The sequence below is a fragment of the Pyxicephalus adspersus genome, chromosome 1 (genome assembly GCF_032062135.1).
Source record: "Pyxicephalus adspersus chromosome 1, UCB_Pads_2.0, whole genome shotgun sequence".
NCBI classification, from domain to species: Eukaryota; Metazoa; Chordata; class Amphibia; order Anura; family Pyxicephalidae; genus Pyxicephalus; species Pyxicephalus adspersus.
The window spans coordinates 84,854,557-84,873,983 of NC_092858.1; the positions used below are offsets into that span (position 1 = coordinate 84,854,557).

General features: G+C 34.9%; 1 protein-coding gene across 3 annotated transcripts in view; it reads right to left on the minus strand.

Moving 5' to 3' along the window:
* Positions 1–19,427, minus strand: part of NHS (NHS actin remodeling regulator) — a 123,085-nt gene that overhangs the window by 21,832 nt on the left and 81,826 nt on the right. For 2 of the 3 annotated variants that reach the window (XM_072416733.1, XM_072416732.1), the window contains exons 2-3: positions 2,982–3,134; positions 1,229–1,359 (exon numbers count right to left, since the gene is read on the minus strand). In XM_072416733.1, the coding sequence (XP_072272834.1) occupies positions 1,229–1,359; positions 2,982–3,134 (284 nt within the window). Of the gene's footprint in view, positions 1–1,228; positions 1,360–2,981; positions 3,135–14,153; positions 14,391–19,427 lie in introns of those variants that run through there. The other variant, XM_072416734.1, reaches the window with a different exon arrangement.

The following is a 19,427-nucleotide window of genomic DNA, read 5'->3' on the forward strand; positions in this document are numbered from 1 at the left end:
TCACGGGTTTCGCTGTTTAATGCAGCAGAGAGAACTCCATAACTGGGGAACATTCTGGTTCTGTGACTGCGAGAATAACTAATGATTGTTTTAGGACTAAACAACTTTTAGGTGAATCAAAAAAATTCTAAAAGATCAGATTCTCCCAATTAGCTAGCTTTGCCATAAATCAATTCACTCATCTCAATTAAAAGTGATTTATACATAAAATAAAGGGTACATAAATGTACATTATAATGTGGATAAATAATGCATAAAGAGAGATAAAATAAAAAAAGTACATAAATAATGAATATTTCTATTCAATATATTGATATGAGATATAAATGAAAATTAACCGAGACAGATGTGTGGTAAAAACAATGAATGTCACACCGTTAAAGGTTAAGTTAACCAAAAACTGTGATTTCACTTTTTAATACATAATGAAAAGATAAAGAATTGTTTAAGCCAAATCTTTTCAGTTTGGGGGAAAACATTTTCATCACAGCTGTCTGTACCTAATTGAAGACTTTTTAGACTCACCAATGTTTTCAGGTCCAATGACAATGGGGAAATGAGGACAAACAGAGATGGTGATTCTTCATGACCTCTCTTTAATACATTTTTAACTAAAAGATACATTTAGGTCACCTAATGGATTCTAGGGATGAAATCCCTGCACTTACTTTAACAGACATGCTGCAATAATTACATACAGGTCCAATCTTCCCGCTGAATGTTTATTTTATCCAATGGAAAATATAACAGGAGGAGCAGGATGGCTCCAATGTGATGGTAATATGTAAAACCCAATTGTAATGAAATGTAAAAAGCCAGGAGGTAACTCAGTCTAATAAACATCATCTGTAACTAAATTGGTACTTTTGTAGCTTGACCATTAAGTTTACTAGTCATTGTCATGATTCTAAAAGCACAGATGAGCTTCAGCTTACTTTTAACAACAATCATATGTTGATGTGTGGGGTTTCCAGAGGTACACTTTATGCTTCATTAACTGCAAATATTCAGAAGCTTGATATGAAGAGGTGAAAAATCAGGATTCATTTCACATTTATTCTAGCCTTTTATTTAGTAATTTTATCAATCATTACAAATATGATAAATTTAGTTCCAAAGATTTTATTAGGTAAGTTATTTGGAGACCTAAACTACATACTGGATTATGTACAATAGTTAACCATAGAATATATAGAAACTTTGCCAAAACAAGAAAACCAATGCTTACTGGTAGATGGTGATGTTCTTTTACCTCTCTTCTTTTTAGGGTATGAGCCGATGGGTAGGAGGGAAAAGGAGGAGCAGCAAAAACAGAGCCCAGGAACCGCCTCTCTCTGTTGTCAGCTCGGGCACGCTGTTCTGTTATTGAGAATGCAGATAAAATGAATAATTATTTATTTTTATACTTCTTTATACAGTACACAGGATGACATCAGTCTCTGCCAAAAACATTGTTCAGTCTAACACGATCAGATAGGGCTGATGTGTGAAAACATGTCAACATGTCACTATAATCTTTATTATTACCAGTTATTGCTGCTAAAAAATATGCAAAAATGTGCCAAATAAAATAGGTAAATAATATTATGATCACAACTCTGTTTTTTGTCATTATTGAATACTTATAATTCAAGTTTCCACAAGATGGCAGGCATGTTTTGCTACTTTGCATACCTTGGTCTTCAAAGCTCTTGAAATCTCTAAAGATAAGTTATACACTCGCCATTAAATTGAACATTTTAAAATAAGGATGGCATTGAGCATGGTGTCTCTAACTTGGTATCTGTAACAAAGCATTGGTTATGAACTTAAATTGAATAATAAAAATTACTAAAAAGAATTACTAGGGCAAATAAAACACATAGTTGTCAATATCACCCCAATGACAATGTAATTGTATGATAGAACTAAACACCACATCCTGTACACATAGCACACCTAAAACTAATCTAAAGTACAAACTCAAATGACCACATTTAGCTCTCTGGTCTTTCCCCATACAAAGGTAAAAAATACCCAGATTTCTATGTTTTAAAGCAAGCAGCCTATATTTTTTTATCTAGAACTTTCTATCAACCCGTATAATATCATTATATCATTTTTCCAGCATCTTTGTTTTCTGGTTTCAACCCGTACAATTTTATATAAAAAACTGAAAAGAAACACCACTGCTCCAATGAAAGATGCCACTGCTGCAGATAACAGACCACTGCACATAAGAAAGCAATGTTTAAAAAAAGCTAGCCAAAACAGCTGCAACTCCAATTGACTCTTCCCAGATTCAAGAAGAAAGTAGAACAATAAAAAGGCACAGAGGTGATAGAGGTCTCGCACATCTGTTTGTTCCAGACTTCAATAAAGGCTACATGACAGACAGGATAATGCAGAGGTATGATGGGGATTTTACAATTATAAACCGAGTGCACCTTCTCCTTTTACTTTGAAAAATGAAAATCCCTTTGTTACACAAAGCTTTTACTGCAGCAATAATGCACAGACTGGGAAGTCACACTTTTATGATATAATTACTCCTGCAGGGCAGAGAAGCCAGTACTGCAGATCCCACTTCAATTAACAAGAAGACATCATTCCTTGAACCATCTTTTCAGCAATTTACATGCAAATCCTTTGTGAAAATATGTTTAATTTCTAATAAAAGTAATATATACACATCTTAGCCTTGCTTCATCAATCAAATTAATGATTACAGCTATTTAGAAAAAAAACATGAATCTACTGCAGAATCAGTGACAATATAAAAGCTGAACTTGCATCCTAAAAAGTCCATGGCGATGCAATACCAGTTAACATGACAGAACTAGTATTTTTAGAAAAAAAGTCAGAATTTTTTATTGTCAGAAGAGTGTGTTTCTCCAAAGCAGATTTTTTTTAAAAGGAAATCAAGTATACTTATAATTAGTAAAAGGAGAGATACATAAGGTAACATAGAACCTAATGAATTATCATGAGTGATAACTTGCCTCTACGCATGGAACGCAGATTTTGCTTGGCATGGCGATGGAGCTCTTCCACACAAGGGGGTCTAGTGGTTGGCAGGAAGATGTTCCTCTGCTGGTGCAAAGTTGTCTTGTAATACACGCTTAACTTGCTCTCCGCATCCAAGTTCGAGACCGCTGTTCATAAAGACAAAATTATTGAAAGGTAAATTTATTGGTAGATTAGACAAAGCAAAGGACGGTAAGAAACTGCTTAACAAATGTACACCATGCACACCCAAAGCATGCTGTATTTCATCTAATATGCCTAATGTTTTATGTACAGCTCTGCGTAATTTGTTGGTGCTATATAAATCCTGTTTATTATTAATAATAATAATAATAATAATAACAATGTGTTTCTCTTTGCCACAAAACCCTAACGAATAACACATGGCTAGGGATTTCTAGATAATTTGATGCTATATGTGTTTTTTTCATTTGTAATAATGCAAAACATCTAACTTGCAGTGGACAGTGGCTGTAAAGGGCCAGTAGAGATGTATTATAATTGAATGATATAGGGTGCTGTAACGTTGGCCATCACAGTAGGAATATCGTTTTAGGATCATTTTATATTACATACTGAACATATTAGTCTATTTATTTGTTGTTGACATAGCTAAATAATCATGATCATCGAATGCACGTAGCAAATTAAAAAAATATATATTGTAGATTAAGCAGAGGAATATAGAGCATGGAAACAGCACACAAAATGTATTGGAAGTAACACATGTCATGTGTGATTTATGACTGTTCTTCTGCTGATATCTCTTGTGAATATTTAACTCCAGACATAAGTTTCAAAGAAGAACCAAACTGTCTGGCATCAAAGCGCTCATTATAGGCTTGATAAACTACAGTACTGTACATGAACACAATACAAATACAGCCTCTCAATGTTCCAAAATAAATAGCTGGTCTGGCATGTCTGTATCAGCTCTGGAATTTCCTTGCAATTAAAACTGGAAGAAAAATTTCAGCATAGAAAAACATTTCTGTTAATATTTGTACTTTCTGTGTGTCTATTTTTGTTCAAAGAAGACAGTAAAGAAATGTTACTAAATAAAAAGTCCATTTTGGTTAGGTGGGTTTTAGATCAGGTGGCCACAAAGTGGAGAAAAGGCCTTGCATGCTGTCCATATAACACCGTTTTTTGGGTTGCTCAGCATGTTTCAACAGGATAAATACATAAAAGTGAATGTACAACAAAGGAAAGTAAGTGCTTTTACCTTTTTCTAATTTTATTACAATAATGAATGAATTTTTAATGTACTTTAAAAAAATATTTACAGACGTCTGCAGTATCCCTTTATTATGCCTAACCCCATACAAACCCTTCTGGGTGAGAAAGAAAATCCAGAATTCTAGAACCTGTAAATCCTTTGCCACTCATCTTTTGCAAAAAAAAAGGGTGAGCCCACCCAAGTGTGTAATTTCAGTTACAAGCGCTGCCTAGTACGTTATTCCACTAATGTCTTACATCTTCCAGAGTCTTGTGTTCTATGGGTTCCTTACCCCACCTCTGTGCTTTTTCTCTTTATGTTTCATTCTATATAATAAATAAAAAAAATTTCAACTCAAGCCTTAACTTCTCCTAAGAACCCCAAAGTAAAAGCTTAATTTTAGGGCAATTAGCTGCAGTTGGCCAAGAAAAACCCAATCCAGTTAATCCTTTGATCCTGCTATTATAATAAGCGAGTGTGCCTGTTCCACCCTACAGCCGTAATACCTATGTATCCTTTTAGCATCCTGGTAAAGTATGTTTCTCATCATCACATTTTTGCTACATTTCAGCTTTTCATCTTCATAAGCATGGCAAAAATGACATGGTGTCTGGCCTGACTTCATGTTATGCATCATTACACTGCAAGGGGAGATATTATTGTGGGTTAATGCCTTATTTCACAATTACACACCCATGTCATCAAATAGATTATTACACAAAACCTGCCAAAAACATGTAGAGAAAACTAATAGGGCATGGTAAACTTATTTGCTTTCAGACTGCAGTGTTTGTTTTCTGAATACAGCTTGTTCTGTAAAAGCACAATCCACAATCTTATGTTGTCAATAGGTCGCAGAGAAAATTCAGATGTATGTTTTACCTTTCCTGTGCAATAAAAAACTCTGAAACTTTATATGAAGTAGAAAATACAGAGGCATATTGCTACCTGTGTCAAATCAATCTCTATTTACAACTGGCTTAATAAATACATGAATCTATTTTACCGCAATGGGTCTGATTTTTTAAAACTCTCCAAGACTGCATAGGATAGACTATCGTGAGAGAACCTGGGTGATTCAAGCAAACCTGGAATGATTTTTTAAAAAGTTATTTCCTAACAAGTGGCAAATGTCAGTCCTAGACCAGATCTATTCCAAGTTTGCTGGATCACCAATGTTCTTCCACGAAATACACTCCAGTCTTGGAGAACTTTAATAAATCAAGCCCAATGACTTGATTTGCAGAGGAACAGTCAAAAAAGGAGTGTATGTTATTGATGATAAAATGATGTATTTACTGGATGTTTTTTCTTTGATCTCTTACAGTAAGCTTCCAATAAAACAATTTACAGTCATTATTCCTTTGCACAATGATAAAGATATATAAGTATAAAATAATATATTGTGCTGATGGGTAACTACAGGTCATCTGACAATGTGGATTCTGTGATCAGTGAGAAGATTTCGATGTGTGTGTGAGGAACATAGAACTAGCACTGTCTCATGCTGTGTTTGCACTACATTGAAATGCTGGAAGGTAGTTTGGCTTCTTGGATCATTCAAGCGTGTTTGTTCTAATAATAACTGTACAAAGGGCAAGCAAGAAGTATTTCTGCTCTATTTATTTTGCTGTATTTCATGGGTTTCCCTCACAGCGCTGTCTGGTAGACATGTTCTTTTGTATTTACTGTACACATTATCATTTTGCATCAACAATATATTTATTGTGTTTTTAGGAACATTAGGAAATACAACTAACGTTCAAGTAGTGAATATAAGTTTTTCCTCCCGTAGCATCTTTGCATATTTAATATATGCCTATAAAGCAGAATGACACGCCATGTTCCTTCATAGAATATAATTCTCTTGTGTATGCTGAGTCTGGATTGTCACAGAACAACATCCGGCAGTAGTTGGCCATAATACTCAATATAATCAATTTAAGGCCAAACAGAAAAATAAAAAAATTATAATTGATTTTGCTGAAATTTTGGACTTCTGAAATAAATGTAACATTTAAAGTGGTCAGATATACACAGCAGTTCGCATTACTTGCAGAAGAAATCTTTTGCTGTTCTGCAAACTCTTGTAACTCATTAATGACCAAGACAAACTCTGCAGTTGTTTCGTTTTGCATATCAAATTAAAGCTTTCTCCAGGAGTTAATGAATGTCTAGGCTCCATAATTTTTTTTTGTTTTTTTTGGCTTTGTTTGTGGTTAACTCAAAGTGAGGATTTTATACAGTAACTGACACCATGCTGGCTAATATTATGTTGAGACAAACATCTGTACTAATTGCATTTGTTAAAACAATGTACCTGTTCTGACTTACTTACAAATTCAACTGTACACAGTGCTTCAGTAAACTGAAAGTTCTCCTTTTGCGTTTACATCTAATGTAAGGAAAGGGGTCAGGGCAGATACAGCTATGTGCCTGCCAAAACCTAGTGCCAAACCCAACTTACATTTCCCAATGCCCAATAATACTGGTAATAACGGATGAAAAGGTCTTCACTGTAAAAAAATAAAGCTTCTAATAAACAAAGAAGGAGATATTTTCTCTTTCCCTGATTTTTATAAGGTTGTATAGTTGTAAATATATTACTGTCTCTTTATATGGCAGTAATTACCACCTTTTTATAGCATTACAAATAGAATAAACCACATTTATGTGACTCAATGGTGTAAAAAGAATGCAATAAACAATCCTGTTTACAAATACATATTTGTATGTTTAGACATAAACGTATTATTTAAGTAATAATAAAAGTATTATGGGAACCTTAAGTATATTTGCCAAACATGTTTGAATACACACACACATAAAATATATATTTATATATATATATATATATATATTTTTTTTTTTTTTTTAATCCCCATCACCCATATTATGATGCGGCGCAGCTCATTTTGATTTATAGTTTACAAAACCAATAATATAGTTTAAACAATATTTTCTGTAAGACTTAAGAAACACAGGGAGGGACAACATTGAATCATACAGCCAGTTTTGACAGCTTTGAAGTGCTATGGCCCTAAATAAGTTTTATAAACATGTAAATGTACAAACATGCAAATAAAAAACATAACATGACCTTCACTTAGGTTTCAGTAATAATATACATCTTCACACAATTTTTCAAAATGTCTCTTTAAGCATGGCAAAGGCACAGCTTTACATGTCTTCCTATGGTAAGTCACGGGGATCTTGACTGGGCAGAAGGATGTAAGTGTGCAGGGAACTCTGGAGGAGTGACCCCTTGGTTCCCTTCCTATATCAATAAATTAATAATCGTGTGATATATTATACCACACATGGTGATCTCCCAAAAATATTAGGAACCAGTTATATACCCCTAAATTTGGCCAATAGTGAATTTCGGAATTACTTAGGTAATCACTGAACTGGGTTCTATTTTTTACTCCATACTATGACCTCCTATCTAAGCATTGCACTATTATGTTAAAACTATATATTCTTTTTGTTTTAGGTCTCATACTTACAAAGTCAAAAGATACACACAGCACAATTTGCCTGATGCCCCGTAAAAAAAAAAGGGTATACTGCTGGATGGTGTAATACACACATCATTCAGGAAAACCAAAGTAAAATATTGAAAGGACTGAGATTCCAACACATACAAAAATGTCTAATAACAAAAGTATTAACACACATCCCTAAAATTATGAAGTATTTGCTGAATTTGGTCTGTAGGTGAACCCACTCCAAATAATTTGTCTTATGCTGCTGGTGGTTAAAAAGAAATCACCGTGAATAATAAAACATTTGGCTACTGATTCACATAGTGGCCACACAAGTTGTAAACTTACAGAGCTGCTATGGTAAAACCTGTGTTTCTATAAAACAAAACTACTGTTAACCTACTGTTTGTTAATATTACTATCACAGAGTGCATAGTATTATAAAGGCATCATTCGCCTTAAGGGTGTACTGTACATTTATTCTTCTTGAAAACAAAAAAACAAAAAAAAATACTAGTAGGAGCTCCTTCTGATTGCTGTTTTTTTCCACTGTCAGCCCTTTCCTTAGCACTGGATTATCTTTTATAATGTGTTCTGACAGTATGTACTAGAAGGAACTCTGAGGCATTTAATAATGTATGCGCTGCCATACTGCATCTTCCACTGTGATGCTTTGCCATGCACAACAGGGTGGGGAAATGACTTGAGCTGGCAACTTCCCATAAGAAAACCATACATTTATATCGTACTGCAAACTCCAATTAGCATATAAAACAGGATTAGTTTTACATTTAATTCATCTGGTATTTCATGCTTCACTAGTGTGTACTTTAAATTAATTGGCTATCATGAAATAAATGTAAATGTAGGGGTCTGTAATGTATATGTATATGTAAAGATGGCATAGTTAAATACATTTCTATATTACCTTACTGAACTAGTAAGGGGTTCTTTGTACCAATTTACAAGTTTACATAACTGGCATACCCAGCAGATAAGAAAGTCACAGACCTGTAAACCTCCCAGATCCAGGTCAAACCCTGGTTTGCACAGAACAGTTTGCTAAGTTTTTTTTGCAACCAACATGTTAAGAACAAATGTATCTCATTAGTACAGAAATACAGAACATAAAAATTATATTACAAACATGACATTGCAATAAACACTAATAAAAACACAATCCCACAGTATAGTAAGCATAAGTCTAAGTTTGCTTTCCTATCAAGTGTATTGCAAAGAAATTAGACCCGTTATTTTTTTGGGGATAAATTTAGAATTCACGTATTTTATCCACATGCTTTAAAAAAACATCACGATTATCTAATAGATCTCTGTGATTTATAGAAATAGGAGGGCTAAGGAATGAGCCTGAACCATTGTGCAAAATCCTGATAAATGCCTCCCTTGCAATGTGATTTTTACAGCACATAACATATATCTCTGTGTATTGTGGAATGGTTTCATTTACAAATATGCAGGTTTTGTTTGTAACCATTTGCTAGAATAGTGCCAGAAAAGGAGGCATTTGGCTGTGTATGTTATCAGGAGCTACAGAGAAAACCTAGATAAACCACAGTGATCAATAAGCATTCAACCTGTGGACACATTCCCCTAATCTACAGTCACTTGTATCTCAGCACAGATTTTCCTTTGAATTGCTAGATCTTAATCAAACAATAATTACTGTGTTCATTTGCAAAGGGCAATGGATCAAATGAAGAACCACAGAAAAAAGCTCCTAAATTTAAATCCTACTACTTCCACTGCAACTGCTCATACTAAAAAAATGTCATCCAGGGGTGTGTATAATGTACAAAAAATAGATTGATGGGTTAGTAAAGGTGAGCAAAGGTGTAGGAGGGTTATAGAGGTATATAGAGGGGCTTGTTTTAATGAAGCTTTTTTTTTATAGGTTAGTTCAGACATTGGGCCTTATCTCTTAAAGCTCTCCAAGACTGGAGAGGATACACTTTCATCCGTGAAGCTGGGTGATCCAGCAAACCTGGAATGGATCTGGTCCAGGATTCAAAACATTTGCTAGCAAATAACTTTGGAGAAGTCCATTCCAGGTTTTCTAGATCACCCAACTTTACAAATTATAGTGTATTCTCTCCAGCCTTGGAGAGCTTTAATAAATCAGACCCAGAGTGTTAGCTCTATCTATAGACATACAAAAGTAGTTTTTAAAAAGATTGTGCTAATAATTAAATATATCTGTGGGTACAAGGAATATGGCACCTGTGCGCTGGGTACATAGTTGGCTTAGTTTATTGATCACTATGAATCTTTATGCCCCACTACTATTTATAAAATTATGCTAACAAATATAAAAGGATAACCCTCTCAGGTTGTTTAAACTAACTAACTGTCAAAATAGGAGAAAAGGATTTAAAATATTTAAAGCAATACAATTTTTATGTATATTTTGTCCTCTTGTTAACCTATAGAAGGGTAGTGTTTGGCAGATTAAATTACTGCTAGATTGTGTTGCACCAGTGAAATGTAAAAGTCATTTCAATCGTCATATAAAATAACAGAGCTATCTGTCTGATCTCAGATGATCTCATTTTAAAGCATCAGTCTGGATTGGAGGTATCCTGGAGAGACAGCATCATTGTTCTGCCCATGTTAATTGTAACTTCAGTCAGACTGGCTTGAAAGTGACCTGTTACATCCATTAGAGGTGGTTATGGAATGCCCCCACTTTATTTCATACCTTGTAGTGTATGTCAGAGATCAGAACACTCAAGGAGAGCCAAGAGCAGCAGCTTGTGGGAGTAAGGAATGTAAGGCTTTTATTTTCCTTGATATTGAATGTGACTTTTAATTTTGTCTTTCATTTTAGTCTGAAAATAAAAAGCTTAACTCCCTCAATATTTAACCACTGCAACATAAAAACCAGAACAAACGCCTTTATTCTGTTTCTTTATTTATTATTGTAAAGACTAAAAATTATTTTTAATCTAGTCAGGTAAGTTTAGCATAATTCATTCTTACTGCCACCAGGTGGTGATCTAGTGATCTTTTTACATGTTTTGCCTATCTATCCTAATCAGTTTATGAAAGAAGTATGTGGACAAGCTGCAGATTATATGCATTGCAACGTCAGTGATAAATACTTTGTGGGCTTTTAGGCTTTTTTATGTCATTTATATTACGTCATTTTTGAACCAATATGAAAGATGCGCTTGTTTTAGTATATATACTATGGCCGTTTTACCAAATGTAGAAAACTTTAAGGATAACCTTCAAGTGTACAGCACGTTGGCTCCTTGTTAGAGGGGACCATGTCACCTTTCCCAGGGTGTAAAAAGTTTCAGTGTTTTTTCAAGGGGCCAACCCTACCCAAAACCTTATAGCTTACTCTTTCAGTACCCGGACTGCACACTTCTTGGATCTAGCTACCTATTCCTAAGCCCCAGCAAAATTACATATGATGTCAGCACAAGTCGATCCACTAATACCAAGCAGGAGTAAATGTAATTAATTTACCGTACATTGTACTGATATACCCACACAACAAATGAGAAGCAGACAAAACTCGAAATGTGATTGGAATAGTTGGTCATAAAGTATTAAACCCACTGAATAAGCAAGCAGAAAGTAGTCTTCTGTTCTTTTTTTTTTTTAACACTGCACCAATATTTATGTTGGTCTGCCAACACATGATCAGGTAATGCAAACATGTTAAACTTGTAAGGGTATGTTTTTCATGATTTCAATATTGTATTTAAAGTGTTGGTGGGTTAGACTTTTGTTATTCATGTGGGTGTATTTCTAAGAAAACCATGGCAATTAATAGGGTGCGGATTCAGGAAATCGTGAATATTTTCTGTAATGGCGAAAACCCTAGTAAATGTTCTATGAAATATCAAAATGATTTATATCCTGGTCAACCAACATCATCATAGCAAAACACAGAACAGCAATTAGACAAAAGAAATATTAACATTTGTGGCTAAACATGAATAATGTAACTAATGGATTTGTCTTTGTAGCTGATCCCAAGACTGTGGTTTACGTAAGTATTACATTTCCTTGGCCTGGCCTGTGCGATTTACATAAAACCTTCACGGCGTAAAATGCTGAGCCATCAGTTTAAGTTAACCAGGCAAGAGAATTTTCACTTTGGTTCCATTAAAGAATAAAGCAAAACACTCTTGAATTCAGAACACACCTAATTTTATAGCTCAGATCTAGTGAGATGGTTGTTGATATAACGCATATCTACCTAAATAATAATTTTATGTTTTGTATTTTACTTCATATTATATTTCGACTTTTAAGGTTTTCTAGATTTGTAACTCAATGTCTCCTCTAACTGGGTGGTAGAGTTTAATAGGGGCTTTAAACTTTTTGCTATGTACTGTACAATTGCACTGAACTTGAAGGACTTGTATATAAGCCTTGTTTGAACATATGGTCTTTACAATATTGCAGGCCACATCAAACATTTATTCATAATACTGACTAGCACTGTCAAAAGTTTTAAACATTTGGGAAACAGACGCATCAGGTCAGTGGTTTCAGCATGAATTCTGTTTGGACAATGTCTGCGTACACAGTTTTCAAGCTCCTGATGATAAATCCTAAATCTACAGAAAGGTAAAGGAGAGCTTTTAGAGATAAGAAGTATTATGTATTAGAGATGTTTATTACAAATATCAAATGACAAAGACTTTTCTTAGTACTGTTTAAATGCCAGTAGTTCTGATGGTAAAAATAGTGTTCATAACAATGGGCAATGCTCATTGGACAGTGTTTATTTTACTAAATGTGTAGCAGATTTTAATAAATGACTGTGTTGGCAGTAGGCTATTATAATAATACATAATTAAAATGGTTTACAGATGGATCATGTAACCACAAGCAATGTATATTCTCTATAATACTTGCACCATAGCTCACCCAATTCTGCTATATTAATAGTTCTGACAGAAAGACTGGTGGGACATTGGGACTTGCAGTTCCACCAGTCAAATCTTATTTAGGCTAAGTGATACATATACAGAAAATTACTTTGTCATTTTGAGCAAGGTATAGTTTGCTAAAAGTGACACAAATAAACAGCGGAGGATTTAAACCAGTAAAGCACATATATCTCGTCAAATCACCTGCAAAACACTTTCCCTTGAGGTCAGTAATTGTATTATTTTTGCAATGCCGTACACAAGTACACTCTAACAAACTGAAAATACCATACCAAATGAAATATATATATTTTGGCTTTTACGTCAGACAAGTTTATCCAAAAATGATCAGTTACCTCATACATTAAACAGCCAGAGTAAGGACATTCATAGCCTTATGTATAAAAGGTCTTCCTGCTCTGTTTTTTACCACTGCTGGCTGCTGACACATGAATTAGGTGTGCTATGACACACGTGCGCAGTGCCCCTGTAGCAGCTTTCGTGAAGTCAGTGCCCCCAGCATAAAGGAATTTCATAAACCATATGTCCTGGAATACCTTCCTTGTTAAATCCCACCCTTCCTGATAAGCCACATACCTCGTCTTAATGTAGTGATTGGTGGGTATCTCTGCAAAGAAAGTTTATGTGAGTTTATGCACAACCCATAACTAAATTGATAGTGCTGGTTCACAGCAACTAGGAACATGCTCACCTGCACATACTCATAAAGGTGTTGAAAAAGAACAGGAAAGGTGTGCTTAGCAATAGGTGGCCATACATATTCAATGATAGGTAATGGATTCATACAGGAGGTAATTTATTAAAACATGAAGCTTATATTTATTGCATAGCATGGATTCCTTTATCATTTTCTCTGTATACCCCACACAATGAAAAATTAAATCCTATGCTTTAGACCACAGTTGCTTTCCTTTAGCTCAAAATGCACAAAAAAGTTCATTTATCAGTCACTGTAACATATTTCATCTCTAATGACAAGCTTTAGGATGTCACATAAATATAGCAATGCCTGTTTTATAGCAACACATCTCAATCACAACAGTTAATCATTTACATAAAAAAGTAAGTCAAGAACTTTTTACTGTCCCACAGGGATCCACTAAAACAGCATACAACTAAAGAAAAATCAGATTTGTGGGATAATAACAATTCAGCTATTCCCTGTTTAAGTCTTTACTCAGCACTCTATTACCAGCTAAGTGCCATAAATAACATACTGCTTCTTATCTGACCCATAATCAACACCCTGTGCACACCAATAATTTATCCTGGAGACTTTGCCCTACTTGTCTTTTTATTTTCATCTCTCTATATCAGATTGTCAGCATCCCAGATTCCCCATATCTGCATATTTATGTATGTGTGCAGATGTGCCAGCAATACCCCTCTAATGTGATATGTATTCTTGTTGTGCAAAGTGTTCATCAGCATGCACATGTACATACAATTGTTTGGAGCGTTTGGAATAGGTTCATGGTAATAAAAATAACAGAATTTAAAACCAAATACCTCCATTCCGAAGAAAACAGCATCCTAGAACCATGGTGATTTCAGCTCTGCTTTTTTAGGAAGCATTCCAATGCCCAAGAGGCTTCTCCTCTCTTATCCATAATATGCACTGTGCAGAGGGATTCAGTGTGTGTGTGTACAGACTGACCTGTTTTATGTACAGAAAGGGGTCAGCAGGCTTTACCTGCCGGGATAGTCATGGTATGCTCAAGTCCAAACATCTGCTAACCCTAGTGTCTCCCCTGCCAGACATCCAGATGGTTCAGCCCAAGAATTTGGTCCTTCTAATCTCTTCACAGTCCAGTAGAATGGCAAATCAGAGCAGTGAGCAGTAATCCCAGAGCTTTTACACTCAATCACCCAGGGCTGTTAACTCACTGCTGTACTTGGGAGATTCTTCTGCTGTCAAAATGGATTTAAAGAGCAGGTTTTATGTTGCAGTTTGTGAAAGGACACTATCATTATGAAAAATGACACATACCTAGTTGTTACACTATGCTTTGTGCCAATAATCAAGTCTGCAGTCATTTTGTGTGTAGTATACTGGCAACAATTTAGTTATAAAGCAGAAGATAATGGCCAACAAAATAACCCTGTTTATTTGAGCTTCTATTGTGATGAAACTTGTTGAAATTATTCAAATGATGTTCATATTCAAGTTCATAACTATATTAATAGATGCTGTTATTCTACACTATCGGGAAGCTTCTAGTCAAAATTTAAATTTTAATGTAATTTTGTAAAGAGTAAATGAGTAAAAAATCGTATGGTGCTTTAAAGCAGAAAAACAACAATTCTCATTTCAGATACTTTAATAAAAAAAAGCCAACAGCTAGGTTTAAAGAAAACAAAAGACAAGCTGATTTAAGGCACGAGGCACATATCAAGCGTTAAATATTGTGCCATACTCACAGCAGATTTTAAGTAATCATAAACATAATGTTCAGCAAACACTGGATACCCAGATTATTGTACAGAGCTACATCACAATAGATTATTACAGTAAACAAATATTCAAAATGATAAAACTGGTATTTTAAATTATTTGCCACCTTATAAATAAATATTTAAAATAATGTAACTGGTATTTTGAATGTGATACCAAAACATTGAAGCAAATCAAAAACAAAGATTGCTATGAAAGTTAATTTGGTGTAGCTAGATACTGAAAAATGATAACAATTGCCTAATGCAAATAATGTATCATTATCAAGAAGTTCTTGCCACTTTTGGAAATGCTTAGCAAGAAGTCATTGCTTAATATTGTTATGCTAATAATGTATTATAAATATTAATTAATGTATTTATTCAATGTCACATAAATGCAGTGATGATTTGATAACTGAAGAAAAATGAAGAACTTTGTCCAGTCTGAATGCCAAACAGGATAGTAATAGCCATGGCAGAGAAATTGGTAATGAAAGAAATCATATAATTGAATACTCATTAAATTGAGGATTGTAATTACATGGCTGAAGCTCAATGGATTTAGGTATGTGTAGACACTGTCAAGACAACCCAAGTTCAAACTGAGTGGGCAAGAAAGGTGATTTAACAAACTTGGAATGTGGAATGGTTAAGTCAGGCGGGCTGGTCTGAGTATTTTAGACACCTCTGATCTGCTGATCTACTTGCACCACCTTCTCTAGGCTTATGCAGATAATGTATAAAAGAAGTGAGTCTCTAGTTTCCAGTGGGTGTCAGTTCTTTGGGCAAAAATGCCTTGATGATGTCAGAGGTTAGAGCAGAATGGCCATATTGTCAGATGTACAGCAGTCCTACCACAGCAAGATGATGAATAATGACCATTGTCCACACCTTTGATTTAGAGCATATTGAGATGCCACTCGCTCATCCTCCTCCATCCATAAAACAGAATTGTACTGTGTGTATAGCACTTGTTTGTTCATCTGTCACTGAAAACCATTGCAAAAGATCCTTTCTTACGATAATCCTCTGAAGTCTATAAGACATTTGTACAAGGCTCAAATCAAATAACCACAAATTACAGCCAGGATATGCAGAACAGCATCTCTGAATGCACAAGAAGTTGAGCCTTGACACAGATGGGCTACAGAAGCAGGAGATCACACCGGGTACCACTCCTGTCAGCTAGGAACAGACACCTTGGGCTACAAGTCACACAGGCTCACTAAAATTCTGGCTACAATCAGGCTACTATTGCTAACTATAGGAACAGTAACAAAGTTAGAATTTAAACTCTGAGATTCTTTGAGATGTATGTTAAGCAAAGCAAAAGATGGAGTTTTTCAAACTGTAAACAAAAGAACAAGCATATTCATCTTGTTCATGTAACATGAAAACACATGCATTTGGTATGCATGTAAATGCCTGTACAGTATCTCTATATCATTAAAATTCATATGACTCTTTTAGGTTTGGAGAAACTCATGTTGGTATATCCTAAAAATCTTTTCATATTTTGTATGTCCAGCCAATGTATATATCCCTTGTAAAAAGCTGGCTAGAAAAAATAAGCACTCACTGTAAAGTACACATATCTGTTTTTGAATATATAAAAAATCAGCAATTTAATAACCTTGTTCAAAGAGGTAGATTAAAGGGAATTGTAGATGGACAGATGGGATAGACTTATATTCCTATTATTTGCTACCTTTTAAATAAATATTCAAAATGATTAAACTTAAATAATAAAAAAGCACACATATGCGTCTGTTATAGAGCTAATGGGTGTGCTGAGACGTGGGAGAGCTCTCATTTCAGAACCAGAAGCTACTATTTGCAAATTAGAAAACGTGGATTTGGGTTTTAATAGAGCACTTTGAAGATTAAAGACAATCACCTTTTACCTGTGTTAAGTAAACTGTATAAAAACAGACCAGAGATATAAAAAAAAACCTGATAATTATAACTGGTATAAGCGATAAGCAAAACGTGCATATCCCACATATCTGCAGCCTTAATAGCATCTGTTTTGTCCAGTCCTCTGTGCCTTGCTGCATTATCAGGACATAAAACAGCAAAGCTTTCATGGATGAATCCTAACTAGGCCAAATCACTTTGGAGAGTGGCCAAGATGTTAATTTAATATTCACAACTGACCTGTTTTATTCCATGGAGAGCTGAGTAAAAAGTTGGGTGAAAGGCTTCTGCAACTTTGCTGGAAATGTGTGGCTTGCCTAATGCTGTCCCCTGAAGCACAGTCTGCAGTGTACGCATTAAAGATTCATGCTAAGTATCTGACACTTTCTTGTTTTATCAGCACAATACAGGGCAGAATCATGCTGTCTTGAAAGCATGTATAAATGAATGCAAAATTGGTATAAAGATATACAGTAATATAGAGAAAGTATACAAAACATACTATACATAGCACACTATAGACAATATTTCCAGTTAGGTTAAATTGGCCCCCAAAATTGACATATGAGTATGGTAGGGACATGTCATAGATTGTGAGCCCCTTTGAAGGGCAGTTAGTGATATGACTGTGGACTTTGTAAAGCTCAGCATAACATGTCAGCCATATATAAATACTGTGTAATAATAAAAAAAATGTATTCACAATACAGACATTACAATACACAATATAACAGAATAATTATTTTCATATTCCATTACATATATGTGTGTCACTCGTGACCAAAAGCAAAACTTTTGGTTTTAATGAGGATATAATTAGTACAACTAATAAATTAGACCAGGGAGGGAGAAGATGCACAAAAAGCCAGTCAGTTGTGTTATAGTGCAATTTATGGGCTAATAGAGAGAAAGAGCTGCATGACAGAGAGCTAAGCTCATTAATGTGCTGGTTTTCCTTTTACTGTCTAGTCATTGAGTGGTTATGTTACTAAACTGCAGCTGTAAACTTGGGTATCCCATCCTTCCAGACTAAGCTGTACTGTATTAAACCACTGTGCAAATCTTAGAACTCGATGGACAGAAATACATATCATTTGGTAGCTCACTATGTTCAATGTTCATTTGTGCATTGCACTGTTTGCCTGGAGTTTATCTTTAAAATTAGAGCTTTCATAAATGACATTTGGTTTTAAATATACAGCTCCAGACTACCCTGAGGCCTCATCAAACTTTCACAAGATGTTCACTTCAAGCATGACTGTAATTAGGTGTCTAGTCTGCGTTACCATTATTATCTTGGGGATAGCAGCAGTTATTTTCACTGCTGGTCATCACTGGCTATATGCTCTAGTGTTTGATACATAGCAATGGGTGTACACAAAGTGGCTGCTGCATGCAGTGAACCTACATTATTCTACATCTTTGTATCTACACTTTCTGCAGTCTCAGTTGCTTTTCTTTTTCATGTTCCATGCCCAACTAGCTAAAAAGCATCTCTGATTATGCTATCACCTACAGCAACCCACTGCATATCATAAATGCAAACATACCTTATATTTAACTACTAGCATAGTTATGGTGCACTGGTAATGGTAAGGAAATGTATAATGGTATATACAAATATTCATGTATTTTTTCATATTTTAAGGATTTTTCTTTTATTAATGATAAACACATCAATAGCAGTTTCTCATAATGGGCCTGATTTATTAAAGCTTACCAAGACTAGAGATGATACACTTTCATCAGTGTACCTCTGTGATCCAGTAAACATGGAACGGGTCTGGTCCAGAATTGAAAACATTTGCTAACAAACAGCAAATACCTTTTAATATCAACCAATTCCAGTTTTGCTGGATTACCCAGGTTCACTGATGAAAGTGTACCCTCTCCAGTATTGGACAGCTTTAATAAATCAGGCCAAATTTCTGCTGTGCTTACCCTTTAGATAACCCACTGTTTTGCAATCCTTTGTTTTACTTTTTGGAGTAAATAGCTGGTCAAGATAAATGTTTTATGTTGATCTACCTGAAATACAACGAACTTAATTCATGTAAACACATTTTTGCTTTAAATGTTCACTCAGGTACAGGAGCTGAATCAGGAGATCACTGAAATGTTTGTATGTACTTTTCTTATGAAGTGTCATACAATATAGTACTGTATATTGTAAAAAATATTATAAATGAATACCTGGAGAGGTGATATATTTGTGTGAGCTTATACAGGTTCAGACCTGTCTTGTCATTGAATGATTCTGCATGGCTCCTGGGGTCTGGCACCTTGCCAGGTGTTTGGTTCATAGCACTGTATTTGACAGCTGGCAGTAGTAAGTGGCACTGTACCACTTTTTCTCTTTTTCTCTATTCATTCTCTTCAGGGCTCCTATGGGCATAAGCTACTTTTAGTGTCTCGCCTGAGGCAGCAGTT